Source organism: Bombyx mandarina, chromosome 05 (genome assembly GCF_030267445.1).
Source record: "Bombyx mandarina strain Sakado chromosome 05, ASM3026744v2".
Classification (NCBI taxonomy): domain Eukaryota; kingdom Metazoa; phylum Arthropoda; class Insecta; order Lepidoptera; family Bombycidae; genus Bombyx; species Bombyx mandarina.
In genome coordinates this window covers 9,026,169-9,046,125 of record NC_143212.1, presented here as the reverse complement: position 1 = coordinate 9,046,125, position 19,957 = coordinate 9,026,169, and the positions used below count along the sequence as shown (strand labels likewise).

Genomic DNA, 19,957 nt, shown 5'->3' with positions numbered 1-19,957 from the left:
GCTGAAGGAGCTCGCGGTCCACGTAATGTTAAGTAGTCACCACATAGACGGGCGTCTTGTCAGTTAAGTTAGGACGACAAAATCGTTCGTGAATTATGAGTACCGTACATTTTTTTTTAAATTGATGATTTACACTTATATGAAATAATTGAATTAAAAAAAATAACTACTGTGAGTATATGAGAAACGTTTAAAATTAAATTGGTTTCTTATATTGGTTTACATTTACGGAAGAAATTTATTTTATCAATGTCTTGAGTTCAACTTAGATGTACATGCAAATTAACAATTTCGAATTAAGCCTCAGATTTTACAGAAATATGGAGGAACTTTGGTTTTCTCTGTTTTATACCGTGCGTCTACAAGGTGTGCAGGTTATATATAATCTTACTCTATGAGGTGTGCTCTAAGGAAGTCTGAGTTTATCCCGTTATTTTCATTTGGCCAGCATAACACTTCATTGTTATTTCTAGGCACTGCATTCGTCTAGAGTGTGTTTTAGTATACTACATGTAAATATTCCTTCATTATGATAAGCCGCACCAGAAACTGGAAAAGTCCGTACTTGCTTAAAAAATTGAATAACGAGATTCCAGTCACAGTGCAATCCCATTCTGCGACACGAGTTCAGTGAATTTAACAGGGCGCTACTGTAACAAAGCATCAGAATTTTAGAAGAAGCTTCAAAATGTTTTTAATTGCCGAAAAATGTTACTTTTTCAATTGTTTGATTAGTTCATTTCATCACATCGCACGTATTTCAATTCTATTTTACTTCATTCAACTTTATTCGTTTCTAAGTTTCTAAGTTCTAAGTTTCATATTCGTTTTTATAACAAAGATGGGTTTAGCCTTTTGTTAGAAAAGATTTAATTGTATGAGATACTATCCATTGCCTATGGGAATGAGCTGATTAAACAAAAAACTCTTTGGTTTTTGATAAATTTTTATGGTACATAAGAGTATCGATATTTTAACAAAAAACATTTCCGGTTAGTGATTAAAATGAATATGATAATTCTAGTCAACATGAACATGATTGATATTCTTCATTATTATTTTTTCTGAAAATTAAATATTTATAGTTATGATTCTAAGGGTTACCAGTTAGTGCAATAAACACTAATTTGACTTCTACATGTGCCAACACAACAGCTTCGTGTTTCCGTAATCAACAAATGAAGTTGACGTTTCACCGCGTAGCTAGTGAAAGTGTCACGTCGATGGAAATTCTTGTCAGAAGATTTTTTCCGGGCCAATAATCTCTATTTACTAGTGTACGGTACGCATATATCTTTGAGTCATATTTTAATTAAAAATAATAATTTTCGTTGCCGTTTTATGTCATAATAACTGTTAGAACATTTTCTCTAAAATAAATTGTGCGTTCGCAGGTCTAGGTTAATTCCGACGAAAATGGGTGTAAAGCCTGCTATTGGACGAAAAACTAACAAAAACCCTCCCATCTTCAGTCATGAATTTGTAATTCAAAATCATGCAGATATTGTTTCATGTGTTGTTATGGTTTTCCTGGTTGGATTGATGGTACAGGTAAGGAAAAACAATATGCCACGTATGTCCAATATTGTACCATATTTTGTGATTGGAATGTTGTTTTACGATTGTCTATTATTGACTGAGCCTTTAATTCCAGTCTACAAGTCCCATTGCAAGCTTGTTCATCAGTTTACACCACAATGTCAGTGGAGTGGAACCAACGAGAGAAGCGCCGAAAGGCGAACCTTTTACTTATGAATCTGGGTGGAAAGATGCTTGTGCCGTGTTTTTCTATTCACTTGTCTGTATTGTGATGCATGCTATTCTTCAGGAGTACTTCCTTGATGTAAGTATACGAATTTAACAAAACTGAACAGATTACAACAATACCAATATGTGTATTTTTAAGCTTAATGAATTGGATACATTATTAAAGTGTTTTTTCTGTAGTTTCTTTATTTAAAAAATGTTTTAGAAAATTTCCAAGAAGTTCCACCTCTCAAAATCAAGGTTAAGTGCTCTCAATGAATCTGGACAACTTATAGTTTTCCATCTCGTAACTCTGGTATGGGGTGGTGATGCTATACTCCGGGAAGGTTTCATTTTCAACATCTCTCAGCTTTGGGAAGGTTAGTAAAATTATTAGAATATTTTATTAAGAAAAAAACTATTTATTTAAAATGGGATCTGCGTTTTCATACTATCAGTGGATAGTATGAAACCTGTCATAATGTTGAATCTTGTAGGAGGCCTATCCAACAGTGGATGTCTAGTCTTATAGTGCTGAAGATGAAAATTGAATAGGCATTCAACTCTTTAAAAGATAGAAATATACTACAATTATGAACTACTGTTTAAAAAATATAATATGAAGCATTATCAAAAATTTTGCCATAAAGTAAACATTTATGAAGTAACTAAATGGTGCGTTGAATAATGTTATTGTCACTTCTGTAACAAAGCGTCTTGTTTGTTCAAGTTTGTAATTCAATAACATTATCTAACAGAATATTGGTAATACATATCATCACAAGAGAAAGGTTTTGTTACTAACTTAAAAATAAGTAACATAGCTTTAATTTCCAAATTAAAATTTTAAATAAATTGAAAATTCAAAAAATCCCTATGGTTGCATGGCAGAATAGATTCTACTAGCGTAATAACATGATAATCATCAGAGATATTTGACAGGCTACCCAGTGCACCCAATGAGCTTCCTTCTCAAGTTATGGTGGGTTGTCCAAGCTTCCTATTGGTTGCACACAATCCCCGAACTGTACTTCCAACGTATAAAGAAAGATGAGTGGGCAGGACGCATCCGAAATGCTGCTACAGCTTTTGGTTTTGTAGCATTGGCTTATGGATTTAAGTAAGTTTTCTGATTCTATTACAAAGACTTAAGACTTTGTCTAATTAAGTAAATTAATGAAATTAAATTAATCTGTCTAAGTACTGTCTAAAGTAATCAGTAAATTATCTAATTGTTGTTCCGTATTAAAATAATTAAAATATTTGAAATATTTACTTAAGTGGATCTTTTTTGTTAATACATGTTTATTATACTCTATACACATAATATAGTTTCCAACGTGCGGGAGTGTGCCTAGTTGTTCTTCATGCCCTGGCAGAATTTGTGGCACATTGCTATCGTCTCAACACAATCCTCAGGGGAGAACGTGAAGATTTCTTGGACAAGTGTAAGTTTAACAAAATATGTCATGTAAAAGTACATGTAGTTAATCCTGCGTTGATTAAATTTTTTTGTAAGCTTTGAACGATCAATTCAGTGTGAAATTAACCAGGTGAATATACCATGAAAGTTTTGCTGAATTCTGTAATTAATTTTCTTAACTTGGTTCTAAATGAGGCTGTAGAAATAGTAAATATTAAGCCTTACAAGTTGAACACATTTAACTATACACTGTAACACTGAGACAACATAAACTGTGAAGTAATTGAAGTGTCACTAATTGTATAAAAATAAACAATAATAATATTCTATGGAAACTTTACTCAAATATGAAGAGTAACATATTCTATTTACTTAGAAACAGCATAAATTGTTTAATAGCTCCTTGAAAATATTAAGTTAGCCTTTTTTTTTTCAGTTCTAAGTCTTGTAAACGGGACAGTGTTTGTGATCGTTCGCTTGTTCTCCCTCGTCCTTGGAGTGCTTACTTTCTACTTCGGACTCGCCGGTGTCGCGCCCTTACTGGTCAGAGTTGCTGCTCTGTCCTTGCTTGTCTCTTTCCAGGTAATTACTGATGTTTTTTATAGCAGTCACATACATGTATTGTTAAGTATAAGATTATATTAGTCAATCTTAATAAAGTAGGTTTAATTAGGTTTTGTGGACTTACCCTTTCATAACTTTTTTACATACAGTACATTAAAAATAAATGATATTTAAAAAATCAAGTAAGGACACAGGATCTTACATGAAAACTGTTGTAATTCGTAGACCTACGACAAGGCTCACTCAAACACTCTTGCACACACCCGCTCTCACACATACGCTCATACACACAAATTCTAATACAGACACGCTCACATACACACATTCACACATATTCGTGCTCACACATACACATTCACATATACTGGTGCTCACACGCACTCACGCTGATGCACACATATTCTTATACAGACACGCTACACATGCATTCACACATATTCACGTTCACACACACACACAGACTCACACACAACGCTTAAACACACGTATCCACACACAGAGATTTGCTATCTATGGCGATAAATTTGCGTAAAATAAGCAAGAGGGTCCGAAACTAACGGTCTCGTGCTCGGAATAATATAATTTTCTGTTTCCAATTGCAGGTCTACTTGATGTTTAACTTCATATCTGAAGCTATTAAGCAGAGGCAAGAAGCTCGTCAGCAGGCTCTCGCGCGACCTCTCAAGAAAGAGAAGAAGGAAAAACCCAAAAAGGAAAAGGGTAAGGTTCCAATAATTTTGAATCAATCACTATAATACTACATCAAGAACCATCTCATACTTTATAGCAGATTATATTACTTTTTACTAAATTACGCACATATGTAGTCCAATTTGTAGAGCATGAGAAAAAAATAAAATTGTTTATCTATCTTCTATTTCTATATGTATAAAAATGAATTGCTGTTCGTTAATCTCGATAAAACTCAAGAACGGCTGGACCGATTTGACTAATTTTGGTCTTGAATTATTTTTGGAAGTCCAGAGAAGGTTTAAAAAGTAGATAAATATGAAAATGCTCTGAATTAAATAAAAATAACAATTTTGTTTTTCCTTTGATATGTCCCTCGTCGGACGGATTCCTTTTGTTTGTTTTAAGTTTATTTTGTACAAAAGTTTAGATCTTTTATCTATCGATTGAGGCACTACGAAGTCTACGGGGTCAGCTAGTTATATAATATAACTTTCACTAGTTATGTTGAATCAAAATACGAATTCATAGTTACTGATCCCAAGTTTTGTTTTCTTGCTTTGCTTGTATTAAAAACAAAGTGAACAAGGCACAATATTTAGTTTATAATTTTTATAATTTTCGAGATCCGATTTCTGGTGCTAATATATTGTGCTGATACGAAATAGATCATCATCATAGTCTGTTACTCTTCGCAGAACAGTCGTGGTCATGTGGAATCTATGTTCATTATAGCCTATAGGAAATAGATAGCTTAATATATATGCGGAACATTGATTTACTTCTGATTTGGTTCCTGATAGAGACGTACTGGTGGTAGGACCTCTTGTGAGTTCGCACGGGTATTTACCACCACCCTGCCTATTTCTGCCGTGAAGCAGTAATGCGTTTCGGTTTGAAGGGTGGGGCAGCAGTTGTAAGTGTACTGATACCTTAGAACTCTTATCTCAAGGTGGGTGGCGGCATTTACGCTGCAGATGTCTAGATGGCTCCTATAGAATTTTTCTAATGAAATACGTACTTAACAAATGTTCACGATTGACTTTCACGGTGAAGGAATAACATCGTGTAATAAAAATCAAACCCGGAAAATTATAATTTGCGTCATTACTGGTGGTTGACCTCTTGTTGACCGCCTAATTCTGCCGTGAAAGCTCCAGTAACCACTTAACACCAGGTGGGCCGTGAGCTCGTCCACCCATCTAAGCAATTAAAATACCTATGCTTTAAAGTCCTCAACGAAAATTATTTCTAAGCCCGTTTGATTGTATTATTAAAAATGTGTCATTTATATTAAACAGTGAAAAAAGCTCCCGTCGACGAGTCTGACCTGCCCGAGGTGGATCAGAACACGAACAAGACCCTGAGGCAGCGACAGAACGCGACCGCTAAAGCGAAGTGAATCTAGGGCTCCTCTACCTGTTGACATTAGATTAGTTTGTCGTCATCCCTTACGTAACTGAGTCTTTCCACTACAATTATTTAGTTCTTTATTAGAAATTTTAGAAATCGTGTTGTCTTAGCACAAATACGCAGCTGTACATGACTACGGAATACACAACTGATATTAGTAATGCGTGCGATCGTCATTCCAAGCCTGTGAGACAATTTTTATATATGTATAATTTAATTCGTGACATCAAACAAAACAAAGTGTATTGTCATTAAGGTATAGTGGATACAGGGTTGTAAAAATATCTACTAAAGTGTAAAATTGAATGTCTAGGTTAAATGTTTATATGAATATATTGATGGATAAGACGGAGCATGTACTGTGTGTTTGTACACGTTAAATTAAGAATATTCCATGATAATTTTGCATTTTGATGTGAAATTATTTTCATTTTAATTTTATATTCAAAACCAGATAACTTATTTTTATATGATTTTTTTTACTTATTTTATCTATAAACGTTTTTTGTAAACAAATTTTAAAATTTATTTTACATGTTTCAGCCCTTTTAAAATTTTAAGTTTCTTCAACACATCTATCTATATTTTATTAAATAGAAAAAAAAACATTTTGTAGGTCTGTGTATAGTTACACTTGAGATTGAATTCATGTTTGATGTAACGTGTAAAATATGTATTAATGAAACTATTCCTAATGTGAAATTGTGCTCATAAAATTGTTTATATCATTTTCTTGATAATTGTCAATTTTGAAAGCTTAATGTTATTTTTATTTCGAAATAAATTTTTGGATGAATTCTGGCGTTTTTTTCTCTGTAAAATGTGATGTTTCTTTTTTCGTTTTGTACCTATTGTATATTGTATTTTAAATATCATCAACTACAAATCTTATTGCGGAAACGGCTGGACTTAGAAGCGATACAGCGACAAACTGGACTTCTCACGTAGGTACTCATATGTGATCCGAATAACTCGTGCGGGTATTTTTTTTCTTGATAAATAGCACAGAAAACTTTTATTCAGACTAGAACGAGTACGAAGAAATGTTAACCATAATAAAATTTTAACGTTAAATCTTGTACATATTGAGTTATGTTTGGACGCTTTAAAAATAAAAATTCCAAATCTAGGCCTTTCGGGTTAAATAACAAAAGATTATACATTCTGGAATAATCTCATTGGATCCTGTGATCTCAAACCAAATTATCAAACAGCATGTATTATTCGATGTACAAATAAATGATGCTAGGTGTAGGCATATTTATGTTAGTTTACTAATTACAGTTTCAATGTTCTATATTAAAAGGTAATATCATGGATGAGAGAATATTTTCCAATCATTATCAGATTAACAACATCTTTAAATAATTAGAAAAACATGTATTTTACCATAATATCAGATCTTTTCCTACGAACTTGCCGTTTAGTTTACAAACAGTGAATGTTTTTTTTTTTATAAAAAAGTACCCAACATGATGATCCCTTACGATTTTCAAATGGAAACCTTTTTTCATCACAAATGACAATGCGGTTCAAAATCCCTTCGTATCTGCGTTTGTTAAGAAACGCACTGCATACATAAACACGTTTGTCGCGCTGGCGATCCTTCAGTTTGGGTACTACTTAACAAGTTTTTTTACTATGCCAATTTAACGCAAATGCACCAATATTGTTTAATAAGCTGGTGCTTACTCAATGTTATATTGAGTATTGTCGCCTTTAATTCGTCGTTGTTGACTGACGTCGTTGTAGATCAAAATGTCCATTTCGGAAGCATTCAATCAATAAGAAGTCATATGCAAATGTAGTGAAAAGAAACCGCTAATCGATAAACCAATGATTGATTTTAGATAATAGAATTCCAAACTTTTTAAATAAAATTCAGTTGAACTTAGCCTTTGTTCAGAATTTTATTGGCCAGTAAAAAGGTAGCTTCGTAAATACGTATTTTAAATATTAATTTAATGATAATAATAATAACGTAACAAAAACTATGTTTTTTTCCTTTTCGTCATTGATAAAAGAACAACGTAATATACTAAAAATCGATTAAAAAAAAAAAATCTGCAAAAAGTCTACAATTGCTTAATTCGGCTTGTATTTAATAGGGTTGTGATTCAACACGGCTGGGTTTCACTGTCTTGTCGAATGTGCTCCATAAGGCAATTACATATTTCAGTTTCAATGGTTTAAAAAAAGCTGTTATTTGAATGCAATTGAGGCATCGAAATTTTTACTCAAGGTCACGTGGCATTATCGTTGCGATGTCTCCGGCTACTGCCTACCACTTGATGGGTTGTGTGTACCTACAAATGTAATGTCATATAGGCTAAATATAATTACTCGATATGAACATTTGGATAACGCTTCAGTACAATATAAAGAGAGGCACGGGCGTATAAGAATGTAATTTTATATGAATGTATGTAAGTATGTATAAGAATGTAAAAGAAATTTGGTGTTAGCATGCAACTTTTAGTCATACCTTCCTTACTTACGTACTGACGCGTGTTTCATACACGGTCTCAGGATGTTACATCAATTGAATGCACTGGAGGTTGGGCAAAATTATCATGTCGTCTAATGCATATTATGTATAAAAGAAATCAAATTAGATTATATTTATCACGCAAATTTGTAGTGTATAAAATTATTCCACTAAAAGACCTAATCATTTAACTACCACTCTGAAAGTCTACCTAATTTCATTGCGGTACTCGCTGTCTGCTGCTACAAAAAGCTTAAATAGATAATAAAATACGAAAACACTGTAAGTGGGTTAAATGAAATGGAGCTGACTTTCTGCAACCTAACATTTTAAACTACGTAAAAAAACGATTGTATGGAAGCTTCCATTCAGTCTATAATAGCTTTTTGTTAGGAGGACCGTTATAGAGGACGCGCTCGCGATGAGATGCGCGCGAGTTTCAGTCAAGAAAGCGATAGCTATATAAAACTCTGTTGGAATGCGTCAAAGCTAGTTCTTGCCTCGTCTTTGCGGAGTTTTAACGTCCAAAATGCGAAGCCTTACTTTTGTTTTGTTAGCCGCGATCCTTGGAACCGCTCTCGCAGGTTAGTGCCCTTGTTTTTGCTGACAGCCCGTCATTCTGAGATGCAGTGATGTATTTTTAGTTAGTCAAGTGTTTTCTGTAGGACTTGTTTTGAGTAATTTAAGAATTTGCATGCATTACTTATTGATTTTTTACGAGTTTTTCATTATTTTATGGCATGATTTAATAGTCATTACACATCTTATCGTGAAACGTATTGTAGTTTTATTACTAATCATATTACACACTGGAACATTTATTTCAATTTTACCGGATAAAATATTTGCCTTAATGGCCCATCACGATAAAATTACTGAGTAATATTGACTAGTAAATTCGAAGATTATCGAATCTAAATTCATGCCTAAATTAAGCATTAAGGATTCGATAAAGACAATCATGACCTATCGAATTATATTTTTTATTATATTCCGTCATCATTGAACAAGTCACGATTTAATTGTGAGGAACGAAACTAAACACGAAGATGATCTCAACATTGGTTCCTGTTATGAATAATTCGTTTCTTTTTTTAATTATTGCTTAATTTTTTTGTACATACGCTTTGTGTCTACAAGTTTGATTAGTAATGTTTTATAGAATCTTTGTAATGTTGTTCCATTTTACATTTTACAGTTGTATTATCGCAGAAATTATATGTCTTCTCATTAGAATACAATAATATACCTAGTAATATTGGGGCTAGCCTGGTGATAAACCTAAAAACGTTGCGACGGAATCTCGGAATAGCCAGGGATTCATCTTAACGAGGACTTTAACCCTCAGACACAGCCCACTGAGTCTCTCGCCGGATCTTCTCAATAGTATAGGGCGCGTTTCCAATCCGGTGGTAGATTCTGTACGTAAGCACTCTAAGCACGGCTCTTACTAGGGTTCGTGTTAGCAACGTCATCAGGTTTGAACCCCGAGCTCACCTACTAGTTAAGGTTCCGCTGATATAGCCTCTCAAGGCAAGGCTCAGCTTAGGCAGGAAAAAAAACGAGGACATAAAGCGTATTTGTTACAATTTTTTTTCTATCAGAATAACTATAATGCAAACGTAGAAAAGACACGAACCATATAATTCGTAGCATATAACTCGGAAAATGTCTCTGTTAAATTGTGTAAGTCAAACCGTTGCCGTAAGGTCACTAACCTTGAAACGAAACGCATTTCCGTTGCATACGTGCAACATCACGAGATATGTCGTAACGTTAGAGTGACAGACAGAATGCCCTAGTGTAAATTGGGATGACTAAGAAAGCACAGATTTCTCATATTAAATAATAATTAAAAATAGTTGAAGGATATAATAAAATAAAATAAAAGTAAGAGATTTAATATTTCCAGGAAAGTATTATGGATTGATCCTATGTATATTGTAAATCAATTAATATTTTCAGTGGGGCAATATTACGTGCCGCGTTCCTACTACACGATCGACTCCGATGGGCATGAGTCACAACCGGTACCTTTGCGGAGATTAAGGAGGTCGCTTAACCCTTACCCTTATTCGTACAATCAGGGAGCAGAAGGAAGTGCTGACGTCAGCGGAGGTGCTTGTAAGTTTAGAAAGATTTTGAATAATATTTTGTGTTATTAAGATTGGCAGGAGTTTAGAGGAGACTAAGTTTGCATACCTTATGTTCTGATTAATAATGATGTACTTCAATGACTTCAATGACGATGTGTATTGTTATTGAAGTCCGGTATTCACGTCACGCTAGAACATTGAAAAGTATCTCCAGTGTGTGCTTTCAAACTTTTCGCTGCTCATGCGTTCTCAGTTTTATTTCTCGGAACAAAAAAACCAACAAAGCGAAAACCTGTGAAGAACATTTAAATCGGGGATTTTTCGTGTTTTCTTTGCTTTCTCGCGAGATCCTCGGGTGAACTCTGAAAAGCCTGAGAATTTCATCAAATACAAAATATCTGAGTATGAATAGAGGTCCGGCGAAACTGAGATCGTGTGATGAATTTGGTAGAAAGCTTACTTAGACATTTAATTTTGAAAAATCGACACTGTTCTAATTTTTTCATTGCTTATGTGGATGAACGAGTATAAGGCTCACCTGGTCTTAAGTGATCACCCGAGCACCTAGACATGAACAATATAAATGCATCGGTATCGCAGGATCCGACTGATGCATGACCACGACCACTCTGTCAAGAGTGTACGAATAGGAAGAAGATCACCGACCTTGAGACTTTTAAGTCTCAGTTCTAATTAATGACCTATTTTTTTTTTCAAATTATTTTATGTGCCTCTTTCGACTCCCTTTTGGGAGCCCATACACGTTACGATGAGAGCATCACTACTTTACTTGAAACGTGATCTGAAATTCACCATTTCATAGGAATTGGAGTCATCATTCAAATTAGAACATGTGATTGGTTGACTGCAGAAAAAGGCAGAGTAGTAGTGACAACGTATAAATTCTCTAAGATAGGAATAGGCAGGACAAAATTAGAAAAAACTGGATAGGAAACCAAGAAGATGTGGAAATATTAGAAGCTTGAATAAGCTTAGTATTTTACAATGTGCAATGATTAAACTGCAATTGTAGTTTATTATTCTAATTTATATGTTGATCAAATTTACCAAAATATTACTTCAAGACATATTTAAAAATATACAGCGCATTCAAATTCTCAATTCAACTCAAAGTTTACGCAAATAACACTGAATACATAGATTAATTAAAAGGAAGTCCTTGAATTAGCTACATCAACGGTCACGAATTTCTAAAGACGTCATTTACTTAATCAAAACTCTATTGTACGCTATTTGCTTAGCTGGTAATACTTTGCCAATATTTAATGGACTAGGTATATATTTATTATACCTATCATTTTGGTTTCTCGAATAACATTTTGATACGTATCTTCTTTGAGACTAATGGTGATAATAGTAAACATTTCTATGTAAAGTATAATATTGTAAATTGTTTCGATTTAAAAAATTTCGCTGTTCGAATTTGAAAAAACCACTGTTTCGAATTATTTTGAATTTCAATCCCTTTTTTTATAAACCGTTAACGTATTATTAATAATATTAGTGCTTTATTTTTTAAGCTACGATTTCATCTCACCTTTTTTTTACCGTCATTATTATTGTCATATTTCTTTCCAAATAATGACAAAAAATCAATATCACTGGCGACGGTCGTAAAAAAGCAGAGATTTAACCGTCGGGAAAACCGAAGAAAATACATAATGTGTTTAGTTAATTTCAAATGTTTAACCGTTTACATGTACCCATCTCCTGTTTTACATAGCGAATGCGTTAACTGCACTTGCGGTCACTTCGGTATGCGTAGGTAGTCGGCGTGGACACACACAAACATTCGAGATCGCTGTTAGTAGAGCGTCGGCGATAGTGAAACGTGTAGCGCAGCTTTAAAAGTTTGTGGCTGTTCTTGTAATCAGTAATGCCGTTCGACTAACGGTTTCGAAATTCTCGAAACCTCTTTCATTACGCTTTATGTAGTTCAATTTGTCGCGATAAAAATGACAGGTGCTCACAAAAAATGAGTTGCTAATAATGGTGCGAAAATTTAAAGAATTCATAACTAAATCTGGTTCATAATATACTTCGACAGGTCAACAATGCTACTTTATATTGTTTTCCTAAATATAAAGTACCTACATATTTTTATGTCTATGCTGCAAGTGTTTTTTTTTCAAAAGGTGTGTTCTTTTGAACACTTCGCTTAGATTACTTTGTCATATACGCATTGGGAGTCATTAAATAAATTAATTCATATCCACTTTTTTTATAAATACTGAAGGCGAAATCTGGTTTATTGTATCAAAAAAGTAATTGTTCCTAATCGTTAAATTCTGAGGAAGTTTAAGTCAAGTTGATGCAATTGAAATCCTGATCACGCAGGAGCCAGTCACCGTCGACGCCCTAGATACGTCCTTACGGATCCATTAATTAATTTATTAATTGTCCATCCATTACCTTAGCATTAGACGCCTTCAGCTCTAACACTAGGAGCAGGCTTAGGGACCCCGGTAACCGTACTCGTCGAACTCGACAAAGAGGTCGACGTGCAACCTAACCCAAGCATCAGCCCGTTTAGTTTTTCGCCGGATCTTCTCAGCGGGTCGCGATTCCGATCCGGAAGTAGATTAATTCGCGAAGCAGTTGCTCTTGAGTTGTTAGATCTCCTTCGGAGGCGCTCGGGCGGCTGTTAGCAAATCCCACCGCTTCTGGCTGAGTCTTTGCTCGCTCACCTGTCCTGGTGAAACTGGAAAGGCCTCCTGGACGCCAGTAATCCTTAAACCATAAAAAAATCAATTAAAATTTTATTTTTTATTAGGTAAAAGTATTATTTTTCAGTCAAACAGAGATGATAAAAGAGAGTGCTGAATTTATTTCTCAGAAAGTCTCTAGATCGTAAAATTGAATATCTAAAATTACGAGTATTAACGGAATTGTGTTTCACGAGTAGGTACTTCAAGATACTTGACAAGATACTTCAGATAAATGTTTGAAAATATTAGGTTTCATACTTCAGTGGAAAATATGCGAAACATTTTTCGCTTGAATGAACATAGTAGTAGGTTTACAAGAATCTATTAATTATAAATAATATATTCTTGTGGATCACTACGCGCTAAAGATAAAATTATATTGAGTTATCTATTTTAACGTAGTACAAGACAAAATTGGTTAATATGTATTACTGTAGTATAAAATATGCTTTTATTCAATGTTTCAGTAACACGTACAAAGGCGAAGGCACGTTCCCGTACTATAACAAGAAGCCGGGGCAGCGGTGTTGGCGATTGGGGTGTGCCCGCCGGAGAATTCGGAGATAATCTGAATGTTCTCAGGTATTTTTAAATAAATCATTTTATTTTAATACCGTTTTCTTTACCGTAAGCCAATGATCGATATGACGGTCCACCTGGCATTTCGTGGTTACCGGAATATACAGACATCACAAAGTAAAAACCGTTGCCCGCCTTGAAATACGAGGTCAAACTCACAATTGTGTCCAACCATTGTTCTTGCCCTTCAAGAGGAATGCAAGTTCTTATCCGACCGCGGCGGAGCAACGCAAAGCCGCCGTCGACCGAAATAAGTCTTATCGGATCGCCTTCGGTCGGTGCTTTTAGGTCACACTCGGTGCTTTTAGGCCTCTCAAGTACCGGTCAACGTCCTCGTCGAACTCGTCGCCTACGACGCACTTGTGTATAGGAAAATGTATAGATTTTCACGTCATTACGGATCCTCCTGATCCATTAACGGTACTTTTAGGTACCACAAGCACCGATCGCCGTCCTTGCCGAGCCCGTCACTTGCGACGAAGGGCTCGACGAGTAAATTAACCCACAGACACAGCCCACTGAGTTTCTCGCCGGATCTTCTCAGTGGGTCGTGATTCCGATACGTTGGTAGATTCTGCGAAGCACTGCTCTTGTAGGGCTTGTTAGCAAATTCTCTCAGGTTGTACCGTGAGCTCACCTACTCGTCCGCGCGTAGCTGGAATTGCCTCTTAAGCTACCAGCGAATAGGTAGAAAAAAAAGAACGCAAGACTGTCTCGCAGCAGGAATAGGCAGGATGTATCCATGTGGGCTCATAATACGCCATACCATCAATATAATCTTGAATTCTCTATATTCTAAGCCTATTATAATCTTTTTGAAGAATTAAATTTAAATAAATAATTAAAGACTAATTAATAAGTCTAAGTAATAGCGAATTTCTAAGCAACAGCTCAGACATACCCTTGTCACCTTGTCATTCCTATTACTCATGAGTAACGGTAACCACTCGCTATGCCGTATGGTCGTCTGTCTAATGTGGTAAAAAAAATACTTCTGAATTATTAGATACATTACAAATTCAAAGTACAGTATTATACAGTAACAGTCAAGGTTAATATCGAAGTGATCAGAATTAGACATATCAGCTTAAACTGTGATGTCAGATGTCAGATTTTTTGTAAAGCTAACACTTTTTTCTCTTCACAGGCACTGAGACCGCAAATATATAGGTAAATTAAATAGCAAAAACATGGTGACGGCTGGCTACATACTTCCTTCTATTAAAATTATATGAGTATTTTCGTTTATAAACTATTTTCCATCAGTTGCAAGCTTACACCATCCATTATAGATGTGCATCGATGTTTTGCAACTGCCGGAAGATTTATTTATTGAATAAAACTAATATTCTAACTTTAGTAAAATTTTAACGAACTAAATCTTTTATGTGACTTTTCTCAATAAAAAAAATGTTGGTCTAAATTTGTTTTTTATTTTCTTCACATTTATTTACATTACATTAAACACGTGCCTTTTAACGCTGTAATGGCGAACGGCTACGTATGTCGCTTTGGGAAATCATTAAATAAAAACTGTTGTTTCACAGTCAAAAGCCCTTCTGGTTTATATCTAACCTGTAGTTCTAGAGGCCTAGACTTGTGTTTTCGTTTGTGCACGAAGACTATTCGATTTGTCTACATTGGATGTTTCAGGAGGAATGCCTGATGCTAATTGTTTTACAATCTAAAATGATAGGTGATTCTATTAGTCTAAAATTATTATTATGTTACATTGTATATGTGTATGTATATTTATAAATGTGTATATGTAAGGAATTTGTGTATGTATATGTACGTATGTGTGCGTATGTGTATATACATGTACCGGCAATGTTTAGAATACCTAAAACGTTAAGATAATCGTAAAGTAATCGGTAATTTCGTTCTTAACGATAAGACCGCCAATTGTAGTTTTTTTTGTATTTAATGTTTCGCATTATTTTTTGTTTGTTTGTGTACAAAAAGAATACTCTCTCTCTCTATTTCTACTGTGAACTAACCATAAATTCTAGTTTGAATTTCAAGGAGTTTGATAGTCCGCCGATGAAGGGGCACTGCGATCATGGCCGACAACCCACAGGCGTCCAGTGGGGGCCGTTTGGTGGGGAGATAAGTGTGCGTAAAGAATGCGTTGACTTTACCTCCAGCCTGCCTCGGATGAGATCCGCCTCATCAGTACAGAAAAATAACTTTTTTTCTAAGTTTTTCTTGATATTCCATTAATTTGATAATTTCTAGACATCAACCATTGTTTAAGATGTTAGAATAAGAAGCATTTCATATTCAACGACCCAAGCTATGATACTCCCCTATGTTGTAAAAGCCCGAAACATAATAAATAACATGCGAGATTGATTGATGATTCTGACTCGGAATTAAGCCTGGATCGTGTGGAACAGAAGATAGGGTGACCACTGAATTGACCGACAGATGATACTTAATCCACAGGTCAAGGACGAGACAGACCTAAGGACTTGAGGTTGAAATGAATGTTAAAATTATACATTTTTGCGTGTTTGATTTTTATTACACCATGCTATTCCATTGTGGAAGTACCTAATTCGTGAACATGAGTTAAGAAGTATTTCATTAGAAAAATCGGTATGAGCCTACTGGATTCAAACATCGGCATAGTTGGGTTGCTCGACACGAGTACCTACACCAAGAGTCTTATCTTTTAGAACACAACAACTTATAAATTACGAGTGTATACCGACTTACATCACCACGACTGCTTGCTATTTTCTGTAACTTATCTGTCACGCTTTAAAGATATGACTAGAAAAGCTAGTGCTGCTCTATATGGTATAGGGACGGTAAAGGACGACTAGTCTTTTGTGTACGACAGTCTTTTGTTTTGTGTATCTCATAAAAACACTAGATAGATGTTCATCAAAATAACGCATTTGTAGCTTCGTCAGACGCTTAAAACACCTTCTGATATCTCTTTGTGCACGTGGGGAACAAAGGGAACAAAGGACATCATGAATATAATGTCTGTATGATTCAAGGCTAAAGAGTAAGAAATTGTCTGATCTTCAAAATACACGGTTAAATACAAAATACACACAAAATGTATGGTAGGCAGCGGCTTGGATCTGCCTCTGGTATTGCTGACGTCCATGGGCGATGGTAACTACTCATCATCAGGTGGGCCGTATGCTTGTCTGCCTACAAGGGAAATAAACAAAAACACGAAGTACATAAAAGAATGTTGAAATTTTGAAAATTCAATACATTTAATTTTTTCTGTCAAAACTTTCTGGCAAATATTTTGAAAGACACAATTTTTATGGTTTTAAACTGAGCACACTTGTAAACTGTTATAAATTTCGCAAAAGTTCAAATTAGTTAGAAGCGTTAAATTTTATTCATGTCGGCATGTCGTTGTATGGCGATGTTTGAACAGGTGTTCCTCTAAAATATCCTTACAAATAAAACTATGAAAGTTGACCATATTTTGCATTCTCAAATACATATTATTATATTTTACTTGATCTTCTTGTTTTTCCTAAATGCTCTTGCAAAGTTTCTACTTTACCCTATTTTTAATGTATTGATAGTATTACATTTGCTAGTATTTTAGGAATAGATAAAACTCTAAAAGAACCACTGATGCATTTTTGACTTGTATTTATTGAAAGATTTTCTAATCTTCTTTGCCAGAATAGCTTTTGAGTCTTAATGGAAATGCAATGGAGACGAAGGTATGAAATAAAAATAATAATTGTATATTGGACAATTTTTATTTATGTGTATTTACTTTAATAATATAGGTACTCGTAAAATGATATTTACCTGTGAAAATATCAATTATAAGTACAGAGAGCTTTCTTGTATAGTATAATATAACTATAAGTAGTATAATAGTAAAACCCGTACTTTTGGCCATGTAGTTATGACATATTATAATAAATGTTAATACGCTTAAACATAATGATAAATAAAAACGCACTGATTGTAAAACAATAAAATAGCAACGGTACTTCAACTTCAAGGTAGCTAATCAGAAGGATCATTATATTTATTTTCTTTTTTTATTATCATTGTAGACAGACGAGCATACTGTCTACCTCATGGTAAGTAATCACCGTCGTTCACAGACATCACCAATGTCAGTTGTCTTCCGACAATCCAAGCCGCTGCCTACTTTATTTTTATATTTAATGTTAAAACTGAAGCAAAGTGAAATCCATTATTAAGTCCAAGAAAGTGTCGTATATTGAGATTGTGGCGTTTGATTAGAGTTGCTTTAACGGTTTACTATTTTATGTCTTCGTTTTGTCGAATTTAGGAGAGTTTTAAAGAATAACAGTATTATTACATCACAGGATAGGATAGTGTTATTTCGTCACAGTATTATTTATGAGGCAACTCTAATCTGTATTGTGGTTTGTTGTATTGATAGCCAGGTTGAGGGTTAGGTGAAGGTGACGGCACGGGTGCTGGGGCTGGTGCCGGGAAGGGCGCTGGTGCAGGAGCTGGTTGGATTGCCGGCACGAAGGGCGGGGTTACAATCACAGCGTCGTCAGTAAACGCTACATCACGACCGGACGGAGCGAACCTCTGCCCAAACTGTCCAGGCTGCAGACGCTGGTAAAATTGCGGCGTCTGATAATACTGTGGCGTCTGATAAAATTGCTGAGGTTGATTCCCAAAGCTCGATGCACTCGGTGCGCCGTATACGCTAGATAAATCGTACTGGTTCGGGACCCCATATTTGGTTGGTAATTCCATGCGCCCGAACATAGTTTGTAAGAACGGAAACTTGTTCGTTAAATGAGACCATAGTCCAGACCCGCCGACTTGATTAGATCCTTGATTGCCCCAGAACAATCGTTGAGATTGCTCCTGTCCTAAGTTCGTGTAATCGAACTTATATGGATCATTGGGGCCGATATTGTACGGAGCATCCCTCTGCAGATTGTATCCTACGGCACTGCCTGCAATTGAATAAAAAAAATATATTGACTTTAAAATTAATAATAAAATACGCAAATACATAGACAATTCATAGAAAAATTAAGTTTACATTTCACGTACCGAGAACAAAGCACAACACAAGAGCAACGGACGCATTCATTATCGTACGAGTGACTGATCGACGACTGCGCATCATTATTGTCCGTCTTTGCATTTATACCACCTCTATTTACTCCTAAAAGTGGACCTTGAGGTAAAATACTCGTAACCTAATATTGAAAGTGTGAGGTAATAGTGCGGTAGTGGCTCACCCACTACCCAGGTCAAAACGCCGTGGACAATAGGTGCGACATCTAGGTGAGTCGTGCGACGCCGCGCCGCGCCGCCTCGTGTTCACGCACAGGATGTACCGAACTGTGTTTTTACTCGCAACAATAATGCGCCGTCGACAATGGTGTAATACCTTAAGAGATTCGATATACGTAATGATGTGATTTTTAATGAAAGTGAAATTAAAATGGATATTCGATGTCGATATTCAACTACATATAGGGCGTTTTCAATAAAGAAAGTTTGTATTTTATTCGGAAAAGGTTTTATTTTAAGTTTATGATGATAGGCTGCTATAATAATAGACTTCGAAACGTGAGGAGTCCTTCATGCTTACAAAGTCTTAATCGCCTACTCTTCAAAACCATAACGCTTAACTGGTTCGAGGGAGAAATATTTGCAACACTGGTTCCACAGGTACATTAATTATGCAAGCTTAAAGCTTTGGCCATGTTACAAGATTGTCGTCCTGTAATAACAATTGTAGAAGTCGTTCGTGAATTTATATTACCCTATAAGTATATCACCCTATAAGTATATCAAAGCTTGTTTACAACATGCCGCACTACTAGTTCATGTGAGTTTTTATTTCATTTAACATGTTGATTCTTCATAGTAAAAAATGGAACCTACCCGAATTTAATTGAATTTAGGCACATGAACATTAACATGAGTACATAATATTTTCCAAAGGGAATTGTTTGACGAATTATGTAAATTGGTCCTATCATCTCCTTTCACACCATCCGCTACTGGAACAGAGTTCATACCTAGCATCTGGACTATCTGGGAAGACTACTAAATGGAATTCCCTCCAATATTGCTTTCTAAGCGCTATGATATGTCCTTCTTCGAGCAATGTGTGAACAAATTTTCCGGCTGTGTCTTGGCATTGCTGTGGACTGTATGATCGTTTACCCTCGCAGACAAAAAATCACAGTACGCAGCAGCTTATTTTCACTACCAAAATGGGTTG

General features: G+C 35.2%; 3 protein-coding genes across 6 annotated transcripts; 2 read left to right on the top strand and 1 right to left on the bottom strand.

The window, feature by feature from the left end:
• Positions 1 to 1,183: 1,183 nt before the first annotated feature.
• Positions 1,184 to 6,632, top strand: TRAM (translocating chain-associated membrane protein 1). Of its 3 annotated transcripts, none has more exons than XM_028182618.2 (9): positions 1,184 to 1,277; positions 1,395 to 1,551; positions 1,655 to 1,843; positions 1,973 to 2,126; positions 2,689 to 2,866; positions 3,079 to 3,194; positions 3,606 to 3,751; positions 4,336 to 4,453; positions 5,725 to 6,632. In XM_028182618.2, the coding sequence occupies exons 2-9, from the start codon at positions 1,417 to 1,419 to the stop codon at positions 5,823 to 5,825; spliced, it is 1,137 nt and encodes a 378-aa protein (XP_028038419.2). In that variant the 5' UTR covers positions 1,184 to 1,277; positions 1,395 to 1,416; the 3' UTR covers positions 5,826 to 6,632. The 3 variants fall into 3 exon arrangements, with proteins under 3 accessions (XP_028038419.2, XP_028038413.2, XP_028038428.2); XM_028182612.2 differs by having other exon boundaries at positions 1,184 to 1,282; XM_028182627.2 differs by having other exon boundaries at positions 1,184 to 1,300.
• A 2,115-nt stretch (positions 6,633 to 8,747) lies between these two features.
• LOC114249105 (uncharacterized) lies at positions 8,748 to 15,151 on the top strand. Of its 2 annotated transcripts, XM_028182591.2 has the most exons (4): positions 8,748 to 8,908; positions 10,290 to 10,448; positions 13,617 to 13,731; positions 14,876 to 15,151. In XM_028182591.2, exons 1-4 carry the CDS (start codon positions 8,854 to 8,856, stop codon positions 14,880 to 14,882), a joined length of 336 nt encoding a protein of 111 aa, XP_028038392.1. In that variant the 5' UTR covers positions 8,748 to 8,853; the 3' UTR covers positions 14,883 to 15,151. The 2 variants fall into 2 exon arrangements, with proteins under 2 accessions (XP_028038392.1, XP_028038388.1); XM_028182587.2 differs by lacking the exon at positions 14,876 to 15,151 and having other exon boundaries at positions 13,617 to 13,741.
• Positions 15,152 to 17,455: 2,304 nt separating this feature from the next.
• Positions 17,456 to 18,984, bottom strand: LOC114249669 (uncharacterized). The gene is made up of 2 exons (XM_028183308.2): positions 18,772 to 18,984; positions 17,456 to 18,671 (listed from the first exon to the last, which is right to left on the bottom strand). The coding sequence occupies exons 1-2, from the start codon at positions 18,863 to 18,865 to the stop codon at positions 18,088 to 18,090; spliced, it is 678 nt and encodes a 225-aa protein (XP_028039109.2). The 5' UTR covers positions 18,866 to 18,984; the 3' UTR covers positions 17,456 to 18,087.
• Positions 18,985 to 19,957: the final 973 nt, after the last annotated feature.